This window comes from Rhinolophus sinicus, linkage group LG03 (assembly GCF_036562045.2).
Source record: "Rhinolophus sinicus isolate RSC01 linkage group LG03, ASM3656204v1, whole genome shotgun sequence".
Taxonomy (NCBI): Eukaryota; Metazoa; Chordata; class Mammalia; order Chiroptera; family Rhinolophidae; genus Rhinolophus; species Rhinolophus sinicus.
The window spans coordinates 160,972,472-160,993,260 of record NC_133753.1 but is presented as its reverse complement, the minus strand read 5'-3'; the positions used below and the strand labels follow the sequence as shown (position 1 = coordinate 160,993,260).

The window sequence follows — 20,789 nt, the reverse complement described above, 5'->3', positions numbered from 1 at the left end:
CAGTGACATTTGAACTTGGTAGCTTGTGGGTGGCTATCTTCAATCCACTCTCTAAGCTTTGTTGCAGAAAAAAGCTGATCTACTAAGAAGAAAACAGAAACTAGTCTGCCAAGAGAAGTATACAAGACAGAGCCTATTTCCTAGGTTTCCAGCAGCTTCCAGTTCCCAGCTCCATTTCTTTCTGAATGAAGTTCAGCTGCAAGTCAGCCTTTGCGTTCTAAGTACCACCCGATATCCTTGTTATAAAATTTTCCTTTTTCCTTACCAGTTCTTAGCCTAGGGCCTGACACATAGGGAGGCACCTAGTAAGTGCTCAGTAAATACACGTTGAATATATGAAGTCTATCTCTAGTTAGCTTTTGTTATTTGCAACTAAACGAACCTTAAGTAAAATACCAATACCTAGGTTAAATATCACTTAACACTTATCATGTGTTTCCCTATACACCTGGTATTATGCCATTGCTGTTACAATCATTATATTGTTTAATCATCACAACAATCCTATGAAGCAGACACTGTAATTATATCCATTTAATAAATAGGGAATCTAAAGTTTGAAATGAATAGATAAGCTGCCTGTGTCACAGAGCTGCGCAGTGTAAGCAGTAGACCCACTGCTTCGTGATGGGTGTAGCGTGATACCTTACATATGGCAGCTATAGGAGTGAAGTTACTTTTATGCCAACATGTCAGTGTAAATATTTTCCATTTCTTCTTATTAAGTATGAAAATACTAGAACTGTGAAAAACGAACATAAAAGTGGGTAGATACCAGAGACTTTTTGAAGAAATACAGAACATAAAACTGGCAACTTCTAGGAGGAGTAATTGAGCTTTCTTATTTTAACAGACTTTCCAATGTTATAAGCTACATTTGCAATTCTCAAATAATGCTTGTGCCTTCTTATAATGAGTCTATTTCATCATTTTTTTCCAGTAATAGCATAAAATTAAAATGCTTATAGAAATAAATTAAGTTATAAATAAACAAATAGGTAATAACTTGTTTTTTTAGCCTTTGAGACTTTGAGAGAATTAGAATGAAGTTCTAATGCTTTTTATGGCTCTGTCCTGATCTAGTAATTCAGCATAACTATCTCATGAGGCATATCCTTAAAACAAGTGTATCAACCAAACACTGAAACTAAAATTAGTTTTATAGTGTTACACATCAATTTAATGTAAAAAAAAACAAAAAAAAAACTTTGTACTGTGAGAAAGTAAATTAAAATGTAAGTAAACACACAAAACACTGTATACAGGAAAGGAAAGAGAAAAAATACTTTTAAGTTAAATAGTGTTAACACCAAATGAATCTGAAGTATTTTTAGGTCCAGATAAATATATTTGTCAATTATTAGTAGCAGAGTATAGGAACCCACAAGCTGCATATCCTGCCACAATGTGTATTAGACAGTTTACTCTTTACATTCATTTATTTAGTAAACATCTTTGAGAATCTCTGCATTCATGGAGTTTCCATTCTGGAGTGGGAGAGTGGAGGCAGAAAGACAGTAAACCAGATAAACAACAGTGTAGTATGTTAATGGCCACAGAAAATAAAGCAAAGAAAGGGAATAGAGAGTGTTGGAGAGGGTTTTGCAGTTTTAGAAAGTGTAAAGAAACGACGTTGCTGAGAAGATGACTTTTGAATAAAGGCAGAAGAAGAAGCTTGCCAGGCAAATAAGTAGCAGACTAGCATTCCTGGAGAGCAGGTGCAAAAGCCCTGAGGCAGGAGCATGCTCAGACGTTTAAGGAACTGCGAGGAAGCCAGTGTGACTGGAAAAGAGCCAGAGGGAAAGTAATAGAAAAGGTTAGGAAGGTAATAGGATGCCCAGTCTTGTAGGGCCTTCCTCATAGGCGGTTTGAAAGGTGTAGTCATATGCTCTGACTTGTGTTTAACAGGGTCACTCTAGCTGCTACATTACAGAGAGACTAAAGGTGACGTAAGCAACATAGAGGTAGGAGGCTTTTGTAATAATTCAAGTGAGGGATAATTGTGACGGACCAAAGTAGCAGTGGGCATGGAAAGAAGGAGTTGCATTCTGGGTCTGTTGTAAAAGTAGAGCCAATGGGATTTGCTGACAGGTTGGATGTGGAATGTGAGAGTAAGAGAGCAGTCCGTGATGACTCTTAAGCTTTTGGGCCTCACCTGGAAAAAACAGTAGTCCTGGTGACAGAGAGGCAACACTGTGGCAGGAGCAAGTTTGGGGGAAGTTAGATTAGCTTTGGCAACGTTAAGTTTGGGGTGCCTATTAGACATCCAAATACAGATATTAAGTTGTACATAAGCCAAGAATTTAATGGAAAAGTTTGGGTTGCAGATAAAATTTGGAAGTTAATAGGAAATAAATAGTATTTAAGGCTGGAGACTAGATGAGCTCACAAAGGGAATGAGTGTAAATAGAAAATAAGAAGTTCAGAGACTGAACCCCTTAGGCTACTCGAAGGTTTAGAGACATGAAGACAAAAAAAGGAGCCGCCAGAAAAGTAGGAGAAAAAAAGAAAAGTGTCCTATTCTGGAAGCCAAATGTTAAGGAGGAAGAAGTGATCGACCATTTCAAGTGAGGGCTGAGAATTAACTCTTTGGTTTAAGAACAGAAAAGTCAGTGATCCTGACAAAAATAGTTCTGTGGAGTGTTAGGAACAAAAGCCTGGTAGAAAAAAGAATGGCAAGAAAGAATTTGGAAAGAATGAGTATAGACAGTGCTTATGAGGAGTTTATCTGTAAAAGGAAGGTATTAAGGCAGTACCTGGAGAGGAAAGAGGAGTCAAGGCAGGAGAAGTAACCCAACTTTGTAACGGTGATGGGAAATATCAAGTCAGAAGGAAGCATTAATGATGCAGGAGAAAGAAAGTTCTTGAGAAGCAGGACGGGACAGGCTCTAGTACCCACGTGGAAGCCCTGGCCTTTCGCAAGAGCATGGAAAGCTCAGCAGTAGCAATAGCAGAAAAGTAGAGCATATGGGCGTGGATGCAGGTAAATGGGTAGATGTGGTAGTAGTGAGAACTCATGTCAGTTCCCTTTCGATTCCTCCAAATGAAGCACAGAGACGTTAAAGAACTTCCTAAATACAGACAGCAGCTATTGCCAAGATTTGACCCCAAATTCTCTGTCACCAAAGTCTTCACTCTTGATATTAGAGTATATTGCCAGCCTCAACCACCCGGCTAAGTCCTGCTTATACTTCAGGTTTTAGAGTAGACACTGATTCCTTTAGAAATCTTTTCTGACCCCACCCCTCGTCCCCTAGTGCGAAGTGGAATGTTCCTTATTTTGTTTTTCATTTCACTTTATGCCTCCCCTAAGAATAACACTTAACACACTATGAAATATTCCCTCCTTGCTTATCTACCTCCTCTGCCTGGACTTAAAGATTCTTTACGATAGGGTTTTTACCTTGTTCATCATTGTGGCCTCAAGGCCTAGCTCAACAATTAATGTAAAACAAATGTAAGCTCAATCAATATTTGTTGATGAATGCATTTTAAATTGAAAGTACATAAGGAAGAGACATTTTAGAGACTTTGCTGACTTGCTGGAAATAGTCCATTTTAAAAAGAAATGCATGGAACAGCACACCAGAGCAATTGGTTCCAAACATATAGAACATGCAGACAGAGGTTCAGCTGTGGGAGATAGTTTAGTACTAGCTACTGAACAATATTATAGTTTCAGGGACCCTTGTAAGTTTAATCCATGGCATGATATATTGTTCTTATATAGAACCACTGAAAAGCTGTGTGTCTATAATTCAGATGACATTTATCTTCCATTTCTGTTCCCTTTTTCTTGATTTTGGTAACCTTAAGCTCATTTGCTGTTAACAGTAATAAACATGATTGATGCAAACCCTAAAATACTTGCAAAGTAGAATATAGAGGGAAAAGACAGAAGCCCTCATCCAGTATTTCTTTTTAATGAGGAGGTAGTCTTTCCTTATCACACATACTCATAAAAAGGTAGGAGTAAAACTTTAGAATAAAGTCAGGTAAAAATTACTTTTTAGATATACTTTTTAGACCACACCTGACTATCATTAACAAATTAATAATGTTAATGATAAAATGCATATACTGTTGTCAGTATAAAATGCACTTTTAATTAGTGAACATGTTTTTCTCAGGTCGCAAGAACTACCCCCCAAGAATTTTCAAGGTAAACTTCATGAAATAATGGACAAAGTATGATGTTATCCTTATCCCAGCATCAGAAGATCTTGGTTATGTTCAGGTCCTTCAATGGCCATTTACTATCTTGGTCATTTTGGGCATATCAATTTACCTCTCCGGTTTTCATCTGTAAAATTAAAAGGCTGGGTTCAATATCCTTAAGGTTCCATCTGTCTCTAGTGTTCTATGATTATATAACTCTAGAAGTATCTAATCAACCAGAGCCTCTGGACCTGCTGTTCAACCAAGTTGCTTGGCTGGGAAGTATTGAGTTGATAGTGGTCTCCTTCATCAGATAATAGGATAGCAACATATGTTAGTTATTTACTGCTGCATAACAAATTCCCCCAAAAGTTAGAGAGAGGCCTAAAACAGCAAACATTCATTATCTCATAGTTTCTGTGGCTCAGGAATCTAGGGTGGCTTAGTTGGATATTCTGGCTCAGGGTCTCTCCAAGGCTGCAATCACGGTATTGGCCTGGCTGCAGCCATCTGAGGGCTTTTCTCAGGGATTAGCCACTTTCAAGCTCATTCACATGACTGTTGTCAGGCCATAGCCCATCTCCTTCCAAGCTCACTCAAACGGCTATTGCCTGGCTTCAGGCCCTTCGTGGTTATTTAACTGAAGGTCTCAGTTCCTTGATGACTGTAAGCTTTGTAAATCTTCTCGTATTCCTTCTTCAACATTCTGCAAGAGTTTACATAGAGTTGATATTACTTCTTTAAATATTTGATAGAGTTCACCAGTGAAGTCATCTGGGCCTGGAGTTTTTAATTACAAATTCAATTTCTTTATTATATCTAGGATATTCAGGTTATCTATTTCTTCTTGAGTGACTTTTGGTAGCTTGTGTCTTTCAAAGAATTTGTACATTTCATCTAAGTTTCCAAACTTTTTTGGCATAAAACCAACCATAATATCCCCTTATTATCTTCTTAATATCTTTAGAGTCTGTAGTGATGTTACCTCTCTCATACCGAGTTGTTATGGTTGGATTGTAGCTCCCCAAATTCTATATTGAAGTCTTAACCCCTAATATGTCAGACAGTATTTGGAGATAGGTCTTGTAAGAGGGAATTAAGTTACAATTAGGTCGTTAGGATGGAACTTACTCCAATATAACTGGCATCCTTATTAGAAGAGGAGACAAGGACACAGACATGTACAGAAGGAAGACCATGTAAATACACAGAGAAAATACCGTTATCTAAAAGCTGAGAAGAGAAGCCTCAGAAGAAACCAGCCTGCCCAACACCTTGATCTCAGACTTCTAGTTTCCAGATTTGCAAAAAAAATGAATTTCTATTGATTAAGTCACTCTATCTGTGGTGCTTTTATGGCAGCCCAAGTAAACTAATACATTAGTGTTGAGTATTGTTTATGATTCAATTTTATTTCTTTTTGTTAGGTTATTAGCTATATCTCTTTTTTTGTTGTTATTTTAGTGGTTAGATTTTCCAGACTACATCTTCAACAGATCAGTCTTTATGTGATTATTCCACTTCATACAGAGTATAAGAATCTTATAAAAGTATACCACCCTGTTTCCCTTCCAATATTTGTTATTATTGTCGTATGTTTTAGTTCTAAACATGTTACAAAGTACACACTACATTGTTATTTTTAGTTAAATAGTGAACCAGCATTTAGAGAGATTTAATTAGAAAAATATGACATATTTATCCACATTACAACCATTTATAATGCTCTTCATTCCTTTTTGTAGAGCCAGATTTCCACGTGGAGTCTTTTTCCGTTAGTCTATAAGGCTTCCTTTAACATCTGTTTAAATGTGAGTCTGCCTGTGTTGAACTCTTTCAGTTTTTATATGTCTGAAATATATTTTTAAAGATATTTCTCTGGATATAGTATTCTACGTTGAGAGTTTTTTGTTCTTTTTTTTTCTTTCAGTAGTTTATAGATATTCTGCCTCAAACAGTTCCTGTGACAAATCTGTTGTCATGCTTATCTTTATCCCTCTGTATGTAATATATATTTTCTTCTTTGGCTGTTTTAAAGTTTTTCTTTTTGTTAACTGCCTTTGAGCAATTTGTTATGATGTAGTCTCTCGTGCTTAGAGTTTCTTGAGCTTCTTAGGCCTGTGGATTTATATTCTCCATCAAATTTAGAAAAATTCTGTGCCATCATTTCTTCAAACTTTTTTCCTGTGTCCTTTTCTGTCCTCTCTTCTGGGGACTCCATTCACAATTTTAGGCTTCTTGAAGTTGTGTCACAGCTCACAGATGCCCTGTTCATATGTGGAGACTTTTTTCTCTTTTGGGTTTCATTTTGTATAGTTTCTCTTGCTTTATCTTCAAGTTCATTAATCTTTCCTTTTACAATGTCAAATTCCTATAAATCCTCTAGATTCCTATTAATCTAGAGTATTGCTCATTTTAGACATTGTAGTTTGATAGGGGTCTATTTTATATCTTCCAGGTCTCTGCTTAAAATGTTTTATTTTCCTGTAGCTTTTTTGAACATACAGAGTGCAATTATAACTTTTAATGTTCTTGTCTGCTAATTCTATCATCTGTGTCTATTTTCAATTGGTTTTAGTTAGTTGATTCCTTTCTTCTCAATATGGAAATTATTTTCCTGCTTCTTTGTTTTCTCGGCTATCAAACATTTTGAATTTTTGCTTAGCTGGATACTGGATATTTTATATATTCTTGAGTGTTGTTCTGAGACACAGTTATGTTACTTGGAAACAGTTTGATCCTTTCAGGACTTGGTTTTAAGATTTGTTAGGTGGGACTAGAGCAGAGTTTAATCTAAGACTAATAATTCTGCACTGTTGATACAAGTAATTAATTATGCAATTAAATACATCCCATCACCTTTGCCATATTTTCATAGTTAGACGTAAGTCACAGGTTCTGCCTTCACTCAAAAGGAAGCGATCATACAAAGGCCTGAACACCAAGAGGTGGGCGCTGTGGAGGCCACCGTAAGAGTCTGTCTACTATACACAGTAATATGAATGAGCTTAAGAACATAGTGGTGAATAAAATAAGCGAGAGTACATACTCTCAGATTCCATTTATATGAAATAATAGATGAGGCAAAATAAATCAATTGTGACCGACAGTATATCACTCAATGGGTGGGTGTTTGTATATAGTCAGACACCAGGGATCTTTTGTGGGTGATGGAAATGTTCTGTATACTGATTGTGGTGCTGGTCATAAGGTTGTACACATTTGTCGGAACTCAGGGAATTGCATACTTAAAATGGTCTCACTGTATTGTATATAAGTTATATCTCAATAAAGTTGATTAAGGAAAAAGAACAGTAATAGCTATGAGCATCACAAAATTTGTAACTTAAATGTGGTAACTAAATCCAATAATATCCTTAAGATATGCTTAAGGGTCAGTAATCAGACAATGACTTATTTCATAAGTCATTTGAAGAATTTTCATAATTAAAAAAATGTGGAGTTTTTATTTTTATAGTTCTTTATGATGTGTCAATACTCAACTGACAAAAATCATTTTTTAAAAGACAAGTAGTAACAAGTGTTGGAGAGGCTGTGAAGAAAAAGGAACCCTTATACACTGTTGGTGTGAATGCAGACTGGTGCAGCCGCTATGGAAGGCAGTGTGGAGGTTCCTCAAAAAATTACGAGTAGAATTACCATATGACCCAGCAGTCCCTCTCCTGTGTATCTACCGAAAACAGTCTGAAAACATTTATCCGTAAAGACATATTCTCCAATGTTCATTGCAGCTTTATTTACGGTGACCAAGACATGGAAACAACCAAAATGTCCTTCAATAGATGAATGGATAAAGAAGTTATGGTATATATACACAATGGAATACTATTTGGCAGTAAGAAAAGATGAAATAGGACCATTTGTGACAACATGGATGGATCTTGAGATTATAATGTTAAGCGAAATAAGTCAGACAGAAAAAGCCGAGAACCATATGATTTCACTGATATGTGGTATATAAAACTGAAAACAACAAAAGAACAAGACAAACAAATGAAGAAACAAAAACTCTAGACACAGACAATAGTTTAGTGGTTACCAGAGGGTAAGGGGGGAGGGGGGTGGGAGAGGAGGGTAAGGGGGATCAAATACATGGTGATGGAAGGAGAACTGACTCTGGGTGGTGAACACACAATGTCATATATAGGTGATGTATTACAGAATTGTACACCTGAAATCTATGTAACTTTACTAACAGTTGTCACCCCAATAAACTTGAATTAAAAAATAAAAAATAAAAATAAATAAAGCAATTATACCACACACACACACACAAAGATGAGGCTTTATTACAATGTCATCTTTTTCTTAAGTGAAGTAAACAACACATATTTCTAAGATAATAACTTTTGGATGCAGACTGTTGAGAACCTTTCTACAATTTTAGTTCTGAATGGTCATCTACTGAATCTGGTGATAAATGTCTCATTTACCTTAACTCCTGTTGGCAATGCTTCTAAAAGTGTATTAGCTATTTTCAGTGCCTATGGAGATTTGAAGACTGTACTCGTGTGCTTTATGAAGTATTTTTCTGCCTGCTTCTTCTAGTCTCTTTTAGTGATTAATGGAACTTTAATTTGCACGTTCACTTTTACACTCATTATAGCATGTTATGTTCCAATAAGAGTATTAAAGTTCAATGAAAATCTCATGCATGCTGATGAGAAAGCAAATGAACATTGATGAAAGAATGCTAGGATCTTAAGGCATAAACTGTCCAGTTATCTTACTAAATTCTATTCAAACAATGGTTACATTTTAATGAAGACTGATACAGACCCCACCATACAAATATAATTAGCAATGGCAAAATAATTATATAATTTATAATTGGATAGAGGTTCAGTGCCAGATTTTTCTGAGGTAAAAAAAAAGAGAAAGAAATAATTTGATGTTAATGTTTATTTTTATTCTTCCTCCTCCTGAACTTCGCCACCCTTCAGCAGGACATTTCCTTTGTTGTATGTAGTGAATGGAAAACTAGGGATGATTGTATAAATGAGTGATCAAATAGAAAATTTCCAGTTGTAACCTTTATTGGATACATAACAAAAAGTAGGCATCAAACATCATCTCATGAAGACATTTCTAGTTATTGTAGAATTATAAATATACAAATTCATTTCAGCAATTACATTTATGTATTTTTTTAAACAAAGATCTTTTTTCCTTCAGCCTTTAAAGCAAAGCTAAAGGAAGCCCTTATATCTTTCCTTAGAGAATAGTGTCCCACGAGAGTGAATAGTCTAGGTGGTACTTAATACATTATCTGTGTTATATTACATTCTTACAGCTATGAATGAATTTCATGAACTTAATACAAAACTAGTAAGCTTTAGGAAACACATATCAGAGTTTCCTCAACCTATTAATCTACCTTGGGATTTAAAAAATTATTTGGATTCTATTGAAGTATTTTTCTTTCTCCAACCTTGCAAAAAACCTTAAATTCTGTTTCATAGGCTATCAATAAGGCAAGTTGTTGTTTTGAGTTGTTTTGCTCATATTGATAGTAAGTGTGCATTGTGCCGTTATACTTTTTTAGCATGATCTACTGCCAACAGTATGTGTTCATAGACTCTAGAGTACATGGTAATCATTAGTAAAAAGTGTAATAGTTAATAATAATTTTTATTTTAGGTAATATGAAAGTGTTTTTGAATCAAGATATACAGTTGTTGCTAATATGTCATGGTAGCCCTAGCACAGGTGTTGGCAAATGTCTCCTTTAAAGGCCTAGATGGTAAATATTTTAGGCTTTGTAGGCCGTACAGTCTGTTACAACTACTCAATTCTGCTGTTGTAGCACAAAAGCACCCATAGACAATATGTAAACATATGTGTGGCTGTGTTCCAATAAAACCTTATTTTTGGACACTGAAGTTTGAATTCTATATACTTTTCATGTGTCATGCAATATATTTGGTTTAACTGTTTTTTTCAACCATTTGAAAATGTGAAAACAAGCTGTTGGCTGAATTTGGCTTGCAAGCTATAGTTTACCAATCCCTGCCCTACCAGTTGATTTTTCTGAATTAATTTTCTAATCTAGATTACAACCAAAGAATTATAGCCTAAAACCTTTTAGAGTTATATGGCTCACGTTGAATTATTTTAGAAGAAGCCTCTTTGCTAGAAAAAATTCCTATAAGTGTAGATAAGTAACTTTTATTTTGACCATAAAGAGGCTGTTGAAAAATTCCATAAACCACCTCTTTCCTTGATTGCACAGAGGAATCTTGCTTGACTAAGCTGGATTTTCTACTATAGGTCAAAATCCCATTAAAATGAATATTTTTATAGTGGAATTATTGTATAGTAGAATTATTAATTCAACAGCTCTATTAAATACGCACTCTTTCAAAGCATTTAGGTGCTAGAAAAATAAATCTCCCATGGATACATAGACAACCTTACAGCCCAACAAAGAATATAAAACCTGTGCAAGCTGTTGCTAGACATGGACCAAATCAGGGGTAGAAGTTCAGAAACAGGAGTAGAGAAGGCAAAACACTGGGACTGTATTAAAAATAGGTGTATGGCGTCAGTGCAGGAGAGAACGGAGCAGGAGAAAGAACCAATCCCAGGCCAGCAGTTGAATGTTGCTATTTCTGCCCCCACATCCATTCAGCACTGGGCTGGTTATGAAGTCAGGGACTTGGATGGTGGAAGGCAGGCTAGTGGAGCTGGTCAGAAGAGAAGGTAGCTGGTGAACCAACAGAATTAAGATTTTAGAGCCAGTTCACGAGAGATTGATTCCCAGTGTGTTACTCTAGTTAAGTGAGTTTAGGCAAGTTGCTTAATCTTCCTGAACCTCAGTTCTCAGTTTGTAAAATGGTGTCAATAATTGTTATTTCCTTACATGTAGTTAGGGTCACAACCAATTTCTCTTCCTGGTTGAGTGTGCTTTACTTTTTGTTTACTAAAGTTCGGGAGACTGCTTAGCAGAGAGCATGGATGGTTTTTGGAGCCAGAGACAAGTTCAAATCTGATTACAAATCCCACCATTACCACTTAATGCATAAATTTAGGAAAGCTATTTAATTTCTCTGTAAAATAAGGATACCACACAATTTTGTAATAAAGGTTGAATCAACTAAAGTGATAAAATAGTGGTTTTCTACTTTCTAAAGACCATATTTCCTACAATATATTTTCTCACAGTTTCCTATATATCCTCATAGGCCAAACTGATATTATTAATTTTGCTTTTTTCAGTTTATTATTAAAAATATGCTTTTTGAATAATAGTGATAATAGTAGTAAACAACAGATTTGCATGTTTACTATATGCCAGACTCTGAGCTAAGAATTTATATATACATATATAAATTTATATATAGTATATAGGCATAATTTCATGTTACTTTACTAACAACCCTAAAATATAGATACTATTATAATTTATATTATACACATGGGAAATCTGATGCCTAGAAAATTAAATAACTTGCCGCAGGTGACACAGCTAGAAAGTGATGAAGTTATTTGAACCCAGAACGTCTGCCTCTATTCTCCTAAACACTTTGAGATCCCAGCATCTCAAACAAGCTCTAGTCAGAACAGTGAGACCAGTCATTCCATCCATGGTACTGTCTTCTTGAATGTCTAAAAAATGGAGCCCTTTCTTGCCTCTCTTCTAATGCAAGGCACCAAAGTGTGCTATTAATCACATCATGCTTTACGCTCTTTTCGGATCCTTCGTTCTAATATCAGTGATTCTGATACACTCACTTCCATAGAGGCAGCTGGCTCACTCCCTCCCTGTTGCTATAAAGCATCTAGCATAGTGGTCAGTGCTCAGTAGGCATTTAACAAATATGAGCTCTTTCTACTCTGAGGCTTGTCTCCAAGACCTGATGATACCAACCAGAGGAGTTAGGCTGCTTGCTAGACCAGATTAGAAGAGAAATCTCTGTAAATCAAAACTTTCTATGTCCCTTCCTTTATAAATTGAGCAATAACTATTTCAGATTTTCAGGATAACATACTTTTGGATTGCCTTTAAGTTTATTGTATTGTGATTTGGCCTGTATGCCATACATACACTAACTTCAATTCAGATGATTATATGATGTGTGATTTTAGATATGAAAAAGTCCTCTTTATCCTCCCAAACTGTTGTATTTTTTTATGATAGAAATAACCTCTGACATCATATATTTGTGTGTTTCTTTTCTGTACTCCCTTCCCTAGTATCTATGCTACAGAGAGGGAACTCATGGTTGGTTCCCTGTTGACTCTACAGTGCCTAAAACAATATATAACAAGTGCTCAATAAATATTTGTATTATGCATAAATGAATAAAATGTTTGTGCAAATTATAGAAAACTTACATTTAAATATTATATTTCTTTCTAGCTTGGATTAGAAGAACAAGAAAGACTCCACCTACTATGGCGGTAAGAATATACAAGGAAAATACTCAAATTGCATGGGTTTATAACGCTGTTTCTCAGCTGGGACTTTATACCCCCAGGGATACATGAAGCCCTAGAATAAATGCAAGACACCAAAGTGTGCATTTTACTCCACAGAAAATAATTTAAAACATTTTTATGATAAATCACAAATTATGGAATATAACAAAATTCATATAAATTTTAAAATGAAATAATAAAAATTTAGAATAAAATAAAAACAGTTTATAGAAAGTTTAGACTTGTAGCAGGATATTTCTTCTGGCCCCTGGGAGTTCTCTGTTCTGATATGGATGCTTTGGTGGAAAAGTTTGAGAAACACTGAATATCTTGGCTCTATTCAAATCATGCTCTGCTTATTTGCCCTTATTTTATAAACTTAAAATTTTATATAAATTTAACTCTATTTAGTAGCCAAAGAAATTTTAAAGTATACAATTAGGTGGTAACATGTAACAGTCAGTAATTAATAGTTGAATTGTATTTTTATTTAAGACTTTAAAAACTTAGTTTTGGTGATATGCAGAATAAAAAGCATAGCAATGCTGTAGTATATGTGTTTTTAAAATGTTTATTTTATAATTTTTTATTTTAAAAAAGTAGCACAAAATGTTCTAAAATTATTTGGTAAGAAATACATGGATTTCATAAAAAGAAAGTTTCCAAATTGATTAGTATACTGCCTTTCCCTTTTCTTCTTCTACTATTTAGGACTTCCCTCTTCTTTTCTCTGCCCTGCTTCCTCACTACTACAAACCCTTACGACAACATGAATGAGCTCTGACACTCGACCTCATGTGTTGAGAGGGGGGGTAGTCCAGAGCAGAACACATAACGACCCATTGCTCCTATACTGACCCCATCAGTGTTTGTTTGGCCACATCTGAGTGAGCACATCTCTAAGCCCATTTCTAGCTTTGTATGTTGCTTCCATCTTGGCCTTGCCCTACTCTTCTCAGACCTTTCTTTCTGATATCAGTGAACCTTGGAATAAAAAGGAAAAGAAGTCAATGTGATCCAAGATTCAGAAGTATCACTAGGTGGTTTGATGGATCATGGAGACCTGATTATCCTTCTCTTGGCCATAATAAGAGCTACTACTATTCTCGAAGCAAAAGGTGTTCCTTTTATCTCAGAACTTTGAAAGCCTCCTTCCATGGAAACATTGATATGCAAAGTGATCAGATGGAGGCAACTGCAATAATCAGTCCTAAGGTACCACCCAGTAAGTTTTAGGGAATCCCAGCATCTCAAACAAGCTCCAGTCAGAACAGTGAGACCAAGGCATATCGTCCGTAGTGCTCACATTCTTGAATGTCTAAAAAGGAGCCCTGTCTTGCCTCTTTTCTAATGTACTATTAACCACATCGTTCTTTACACTCTTCTACACCCTCCCCAGCACACACACACACACACACACCCCTTTCCCTCCTGACCCTTTCCATTGTGTTTCAGGAATTTGTTTCTTTGTTCGCAAATTACCCTTCATCATTTAATATCGTCCTAGGAACTTGACTACATAGCCTCAACTGAAATCTGCCTGTGTCTGAAAGATTGTAAGTCTCTTCTTTCCTGGAGGTGAATTGTGCCCATTTTCCCACAAGCCACAGAAAGAAAGTGGGTTCCACTGCTTCTACTTTCCTCCAGCCCTGGAAGAAAATATTCTTCCGTTTTGTGGGCCCAGGCGAGTGTAGTACTTTTGCAATCAAAGTATACTTCTTTCTACTTGTTTGTCATTTTTATCTTTGCCAACCTCCAGGCCACTCTGCCACACTGATGTATGATTAAAAAAAGCAACATACAAAGCTAATAAAAATTGGGTAAAAATCTTAAACAGGCACTTCATAAGATATAACAATGACCACTAAGCATATGAAAACATACTCAACAGCATAGTTTCATCAGGTAAACCAACATGAGATAACACTACACATCCACAAAAATGGTTAAAATTTAAAAGATTGACAATAGCCATAACTAGAGCAACCATAACTTTTATATAGTACTAGTTTGGTTGGTGTGAAAATGATAGAACCATGTTCAAAAAATGGCAGTTTGTTATGAAATCAAACACACACCTTACCCTATTACCCAAGAATTTCTCTCCTGGCTACCTTGAAAAATCAATTGTCAGGCACACTACGGGGGAAGTTCTGGCCAAAAGGTCTCCTCATCTGTGTCCAGCCCAGTTTTCTAGCTTTCCTCTCTACACTTGTCATACCCACCCTACTCTTCAAGGAACTCCTGGCTGTCTGTCAAGCTTAATGTCTTCTCCGTCTGGCATCAGCTGGCACTCTTCTCCTCTTGCTTAATTCTATTTAAAAGGTCCTTTAAAATCCTTGATTGTTTCTTCAACACTTTTTAAAAACTTCTCAAAGAGTTAATCACTCCTTTCTTGATATAACTACACTGCTTTGAGTACCTGTATAACCCTTTGAGTTAAGTATTGTAATTATTTTTTTATTATTCATCTTTCTGACTATATTGTGAGCTACATGGCACAGGGATTGTGCTTATTCATTTGTATGTCATACTCGTAAGCACCTAATGCAGAGCCTGATTCATTATTTGATAGGCTTTTATTGGCAGACTTGAAAATCTTAACGCCATGTAAGTATATTACATAATTCCTGTGACAGAGATTGAATTTCCAACAACCAACTATAAAATAACCCTGTAAAACTAAACATATGTTGAAGTTGAGCTTTGCCTATACTTTTTTCATAGAAATTCGTATTACTGAAGGTTGCCAATATGGTTCAGTACCTGTTCAATAATGCAGTACAGTTGAATTAACATTTCACAAAAATCAATGAGGTAGACTTTTCCTAGTCCTAACTCTATTCCACTAGAAGCCACATATCGCAAATATTTTGAAATATTGCTTCTCTTTTCATACTGACAACACAGCAGGAAACAGAATAAAGTTTTCTATTTGCAAGAGTGAATAAATGTAAATAAATGCCAAAAGCGAATAAATGCCATGACAGAATACATGACTCAGCAATAGGTTTATAGATAGTTGAAGAAAGCTGCAACTTAGAGCTCACTTGCTGCATTTTTAATACATATTCTTCATGAAAGATGAAGAGGAAATTCTAGAAACCAGTGAAGAATAGAATTGGAGATGGTGATGCTATAGTCCAAGGAAAGGCTGGGCCGCTGGGTAGAACCATGTAGTTCATAGTACTTTGCTTCCTTGACCATGTTCTCAGAGCTGGGCTAGAGGCCCCGAAGACTCATTTTTGTCCCTGTCCAAGGCGATTTGGCTCTGAAAGATACCACAGTGACTAAAATACCTGTGAGTTGGAAATAGTTGCCAGAATTCCAGTATATTAATTTATGGTAAGAAATTAAATTGGCACAGGAAAAAACAGTAGGTTACCTGGTGAGTATGGCGATAGGATAAGAGGAGTTAAGTGAAATAAATGTTTAATTGGATCAGGCCTAAAATTGCCTGTTATGTTCATCTCAAAATAGGGATAGTCTGACCCATAGAATGGAAATATTTTAATAAAATTGGCTAGAATTACCAACATCTGTCTTTATCCTATGAATGGCTTTATGATTTGGAATAGAAAAAATTGCCACCTGCTGGTTGACATTTTTGCTCCCATGGACAGTGTTTTTAGGGATTGCCAGCATTTGTCTGTATGATTCTTTTTTCTTCGCTTCCCCATTCTGATTGAAATAGTATTCCTATTGCTGTTACAATAGTTATATTATGGTCAACTGTTGCTGGCCCTGCAGCTATTCTTTTATTTTACTCTTTTCTTACTCCACTCTGGCCTATAATGTGTTGATCTTGCAGTTTAACATTAAGAGGAATCTTATTTCTGAATTCTTGAGGCCCAGTTCACTGCTATCTTCAAGTAATTGACATTTATTGAGTGAGTTCTCTGTGCCCAGTATTATTAGGTTCACTTTATAAGTTACAGAATTGAAATGTCTTAAAACTGACTCTTGCATATGTAATCCTACTTTCCTAATGTCTTAAATTGAAAAGATGGAATGTATATCCTTGTGGAAAAAAATAAATCCTTACCCCAATCTCACAATACCACTTTTTGGTATATAGAAGAAATGGGTAAGTAAACTGTGGCGTGTTCGTACACTGGGTTATAACATGACTGAGCCAGAGCTGCGTTTATCAACATGGACAAATCTCAGAAACATAATATTGAGCAAAAAGAGCAAGCTGCAGAAGACTTCATGCAGTATGATGCCATGTATAGAAAGTTTGAAAGCAGGGAAAGAAAAATGAACTTTCAAGGAAAGTTAGTAAGTTAAACACATGAGTTTACTTTCTCTTCAAGCATAATGAGAATGACAGTAAAAGGATTTATTTTTAAAAGTATAAACCTACACGGTTAAGGAAAATTGAAGAGGCAAAACAGCACCAATGTTTCGGAAGCTGGAAAGCAGATGAAGTGGTAATAAATGTAGGAAAACTGAGAAGAATGATTCCTAATCTGGCAGAAGAGAAAGCCCAGATGCAACCCAATTTAAACCATAAAACCCCAGAATGCTCAGTAATTGACAGTGCCAGGAAACACTGAAAGTGGAGTAGAGGCTTGTGCTGAAAACAATAACGTGGTTGAAGATCTGTTTAGAAGCAATTATTTGGTAACCAGTAAATGGAGAAGAAATAGTAGAGTTGAGAAATCACCATTTTTCAACTATCATTTTAATACTTGATTCAGGGAAAAATCATTAGTGGATCCTAAAACCATTGGGTTAAATTTTGTTGGAGAATGAGATATTTACATGGTCTCAAAATATCTCCCTAGAGATTACTTATTAGTTACAATAGAGAAAAGATACCTTTATAGTGGACAAATCTAGAGGGTACCACTTTAACCTGGTGGTAAAAAGTTATACCAAGTAGGACAGACTTGACATCATCTATGCCTCCTTATATGATGCACTGAGAATAAGACATCATTTATGTAGTGCTTCTTAAAATACACAACCTTAATCGAATCATGAGGAAACAACCAGACAACCTAAATTGGGACACATTTCAGGAAACACCAGACTGGTCATGCCAGTGTCATGAACAACAAAGAAAGACTGATCAACATGACAACTAATTGTAATACTTGATTCTTGATTGAGGGGGAAAAATAGTTATAAAGGACAGTATTCGGGTAATTGGTGAAGTTTGAACATGAACCATGTATTAAAGAATAGCATTGTATCAATTGTAAATCTCCTGAAGAAAAAGAAATGGATGCTGTTGAATTCCTTTTGTGAAAGTCTGAAAACCAGGCAACTTCTCTACCCATTTGAAAACTGGAACTTTATTCATAGGAAAGAGAAAACAGTACAGTCTGTTTTCTGGACAAATTTGAGGTAAGAGGTACCAGTCTGAAAATAAAGAAATGAAATGAACACATACATACCAAACCTATCATGTGAAGTTGAATTATAGATAAGTACATGGAAAATAAACAGAATTCACTTACTATGTCTAAGAAAAACAAAACTTGGTTAGGAAAAGGAAAAGCATTTCTAGTATACTGGATAACTCACTTGTTGACAATGTTTACTCAAAATAACATAAATATTGAATATTGATTTATAGCTACCTTGAAAGTATTAGGTCACAAGAAGGATGGAATAAATCTTCATTTTTAATAAAGAGAAGTTAATATACAAAGCTTAAAACTGAAAAATAAAGAAGAAATAATGAGAATGTTATTTAGATATTACGGAAGGGTTAGTCTGCTTTATAGCTATCAAACACTTTTGTGGCTCCCTGGTTTGGCCTCTACTACAACCATAAACGTTAGCTAAAAATATATAAAGTGATTTTTTCTGGGGAAAGGGAAATACTGCTTTTCATAAAAAAGCCTTTTAGAACCATGTGGCCCTACAAACTATGTGAATATATAACTTTGATTTGAAGAAAAGAAATCTAAAAATACATACACAATGCTATGAAAGAGGGGTAGGAAAGTTTTTCTTCAAATCGCCAGATAGTAGATATTTCCAGCATTGTGAGACAATCTTTGTTGAAACTATTTAACTCTGCCAATGTAGTGTGAAAGCAATTTTAGACAATATGTAAATGAGTGAGTATGGCTGTGTCCAGTATTACTTTGTTTACAAAACAGGTGCGAGGTGTATCCCAGTTTGCTAACCTCTGCTGTTGGTCAGTGGTTTCAAATCAGGATACCATACCACTGGGTACACAAAGACTTTCTATGGGGTATACAGGTATGAATAGCTTTAAAGAATTAATTTCCATATTCTCTCTTTTCATGTGTAGTCTTTCCTAAAAATTATCTGCGTGAGAACTCCCTTCTGGTCTGCCAGTTCTCCTTTCTGACTTCTTTGGTAATCATCTGTCTCCCACTTTTCAAAAGAAAAGCTTACCCCTTGTCCACACTAAATCTTACTATGGTGCATTGCCTTGGGGTTTAAAAATCTCCAGGGCACCAAACAAAGAGACTGTTGGAGAGTGAATCTCTCCTGAGGGAGAGTCCCTTGAGAGCAAAGCAGGGAAAGCTTCAATAAAAATTATTGAAGGGGCAACACATTCTTTCATCCAGGCGACAAACTCATGGCAAGGCTCCATACCTTATAGTTTCTCTTGCTAGCTAGCTAGCTAGGTATCCATTTATCTATATTAAAATTAAAATTCACAAGTGAGAGTTGTCATGAAGACACAATAATAACACATTTATTTGAATTTTAAAATTAAGTTAGACTTTTTCTGACAGAGAGTAAGTCAGATTTGGCTGATTGGGTTTGACAATGAGGATTGGCTCTGCCAATTAGTTGTATGGTTATATTTTCCATAAATTGAATATGCTAAACTGCAGCTTCAAGGCTTTGACAAAACATATTTAAAGCATGCATCCAATATGCAATAAACTGAAAAATACATCCTTTGCCATTATTTAAGTGTCAACTTAAATGTGCAAGGTGGTACATAGTTTTCAAAAGTCTTAGGAGATAAATGTGCAAAAAAATTAGAAAATCAATGCTACTGTTGTTTATGGATATATAAAGATGTAGTGAAAGTATAAAAACATGCATGAAAATGATAGACAGGAAATTTAAAGTAGTTATTACCTCTAAGGAAAGAGAGTATGAGAGTGAGGGGTCGCAGAGTGTTTTATTGGTCATATCTATAGTGTTTTGGTCATAACTACAGTGCTATTTCTTAAGTTGGATGGTGGGTATATGTTATATTATTAGCTATACTTGGGTGTATGTTACGTTATTAGCTATATTTATTTATATATATGAACTATTTTATAAAAAAAGAAAGCAATGAAACCTGTATCATACTTTGAGAACGCATTAGGTCTCTGATGGAAAACAAGATATTCAAAATAAACTGAAAAGTGAAATGCTTGAAATTCTACAATACCAAAAGCACTTAAGGAGTTATCACAGCAATATGCATAAGAAACAATCAGTGTTGTGGCTCAGGTTTTGGAATTCTCTTTAAAGCCCCAGTGCTCATGTAGTTTTATTATTCATTCAGTTACTTATCAAGCACCTGCTATGTCCTTAATAGCTAACATCATTTCTTTGTAGACTTCGTAGATATCGTAACTCTGTTAAATTATGTTTAGATTCTACTTTTAGTATAATTTTTCCCTCTGTGAAACCAAATTGTTTGATTCTTTAAGGTTGCAGGGAAAAAACATTCACATATTGCCTTCAGAAATTGGATCTTATTTCAAGTTTATACAGGAGCATTATATCTTAAGTAGTACAGTCATTCTTGGGTCTTTGGTTTCCGAGACTGGAAAGGATATATCCTGAGCTTGATCGATGTCCCATTCTTTATTTACCTACTAGCATTTCTGCCTCCCCAAAGGAGAAGATAGGGTTGAATGGGTTTACTGCCACACACAATAAAAGGTCCCTGTTGGACAGATTTTTATGCCTGTCGTTTGCCCTGCCTCGTGCCTAACCCATTTGTTGCCAGCCTTTGACCAGGCAAAGAAGCAGGTCTGTCCTCATTTAGGAGTGCCTGAGGCCCTGCAGTTTATACCTGCTGGTGTAATTTGGGGTCACTTTTGTGACTCTTAGGCTTATTAGCCCGTACTCTGACCTCACTTGATTTTTTTCTGTTTTATTAAAAATTTAATACAACAATAACTTTTTTAATAGAAATAATAAATTACCCCAAGTTGTATGGCTGCACAACTCTTAACTTTAACAAG

At 35.5% G+C, this 20,789-nt stretch overlaps 1 protein-coding gene across 1 annotated transcript in view; it reads left to right on the top strand.

The window, feature by feature from the left end:
- NDUFAF2 (NADH:ubiquinone oxidoreductase complex assembly factor 2) overlaps positions 1 to 20,789 on the top strand; it is a 122,980-nt gene that overhangs the window by 81,603 nt on the left and 20,588 nt on the right. The window contains exon 3 of the mRNA XM_019743577.2: positions 12,542 to 12,582. Within this exon, the coding sequence (XP_019599136.2) occupies positions 12,542 to 12,582 (41 nt within the window). The remainder of the gene's footprint in view (positions 1 to 12,541; positions 12,583 to 20,789) is intronic.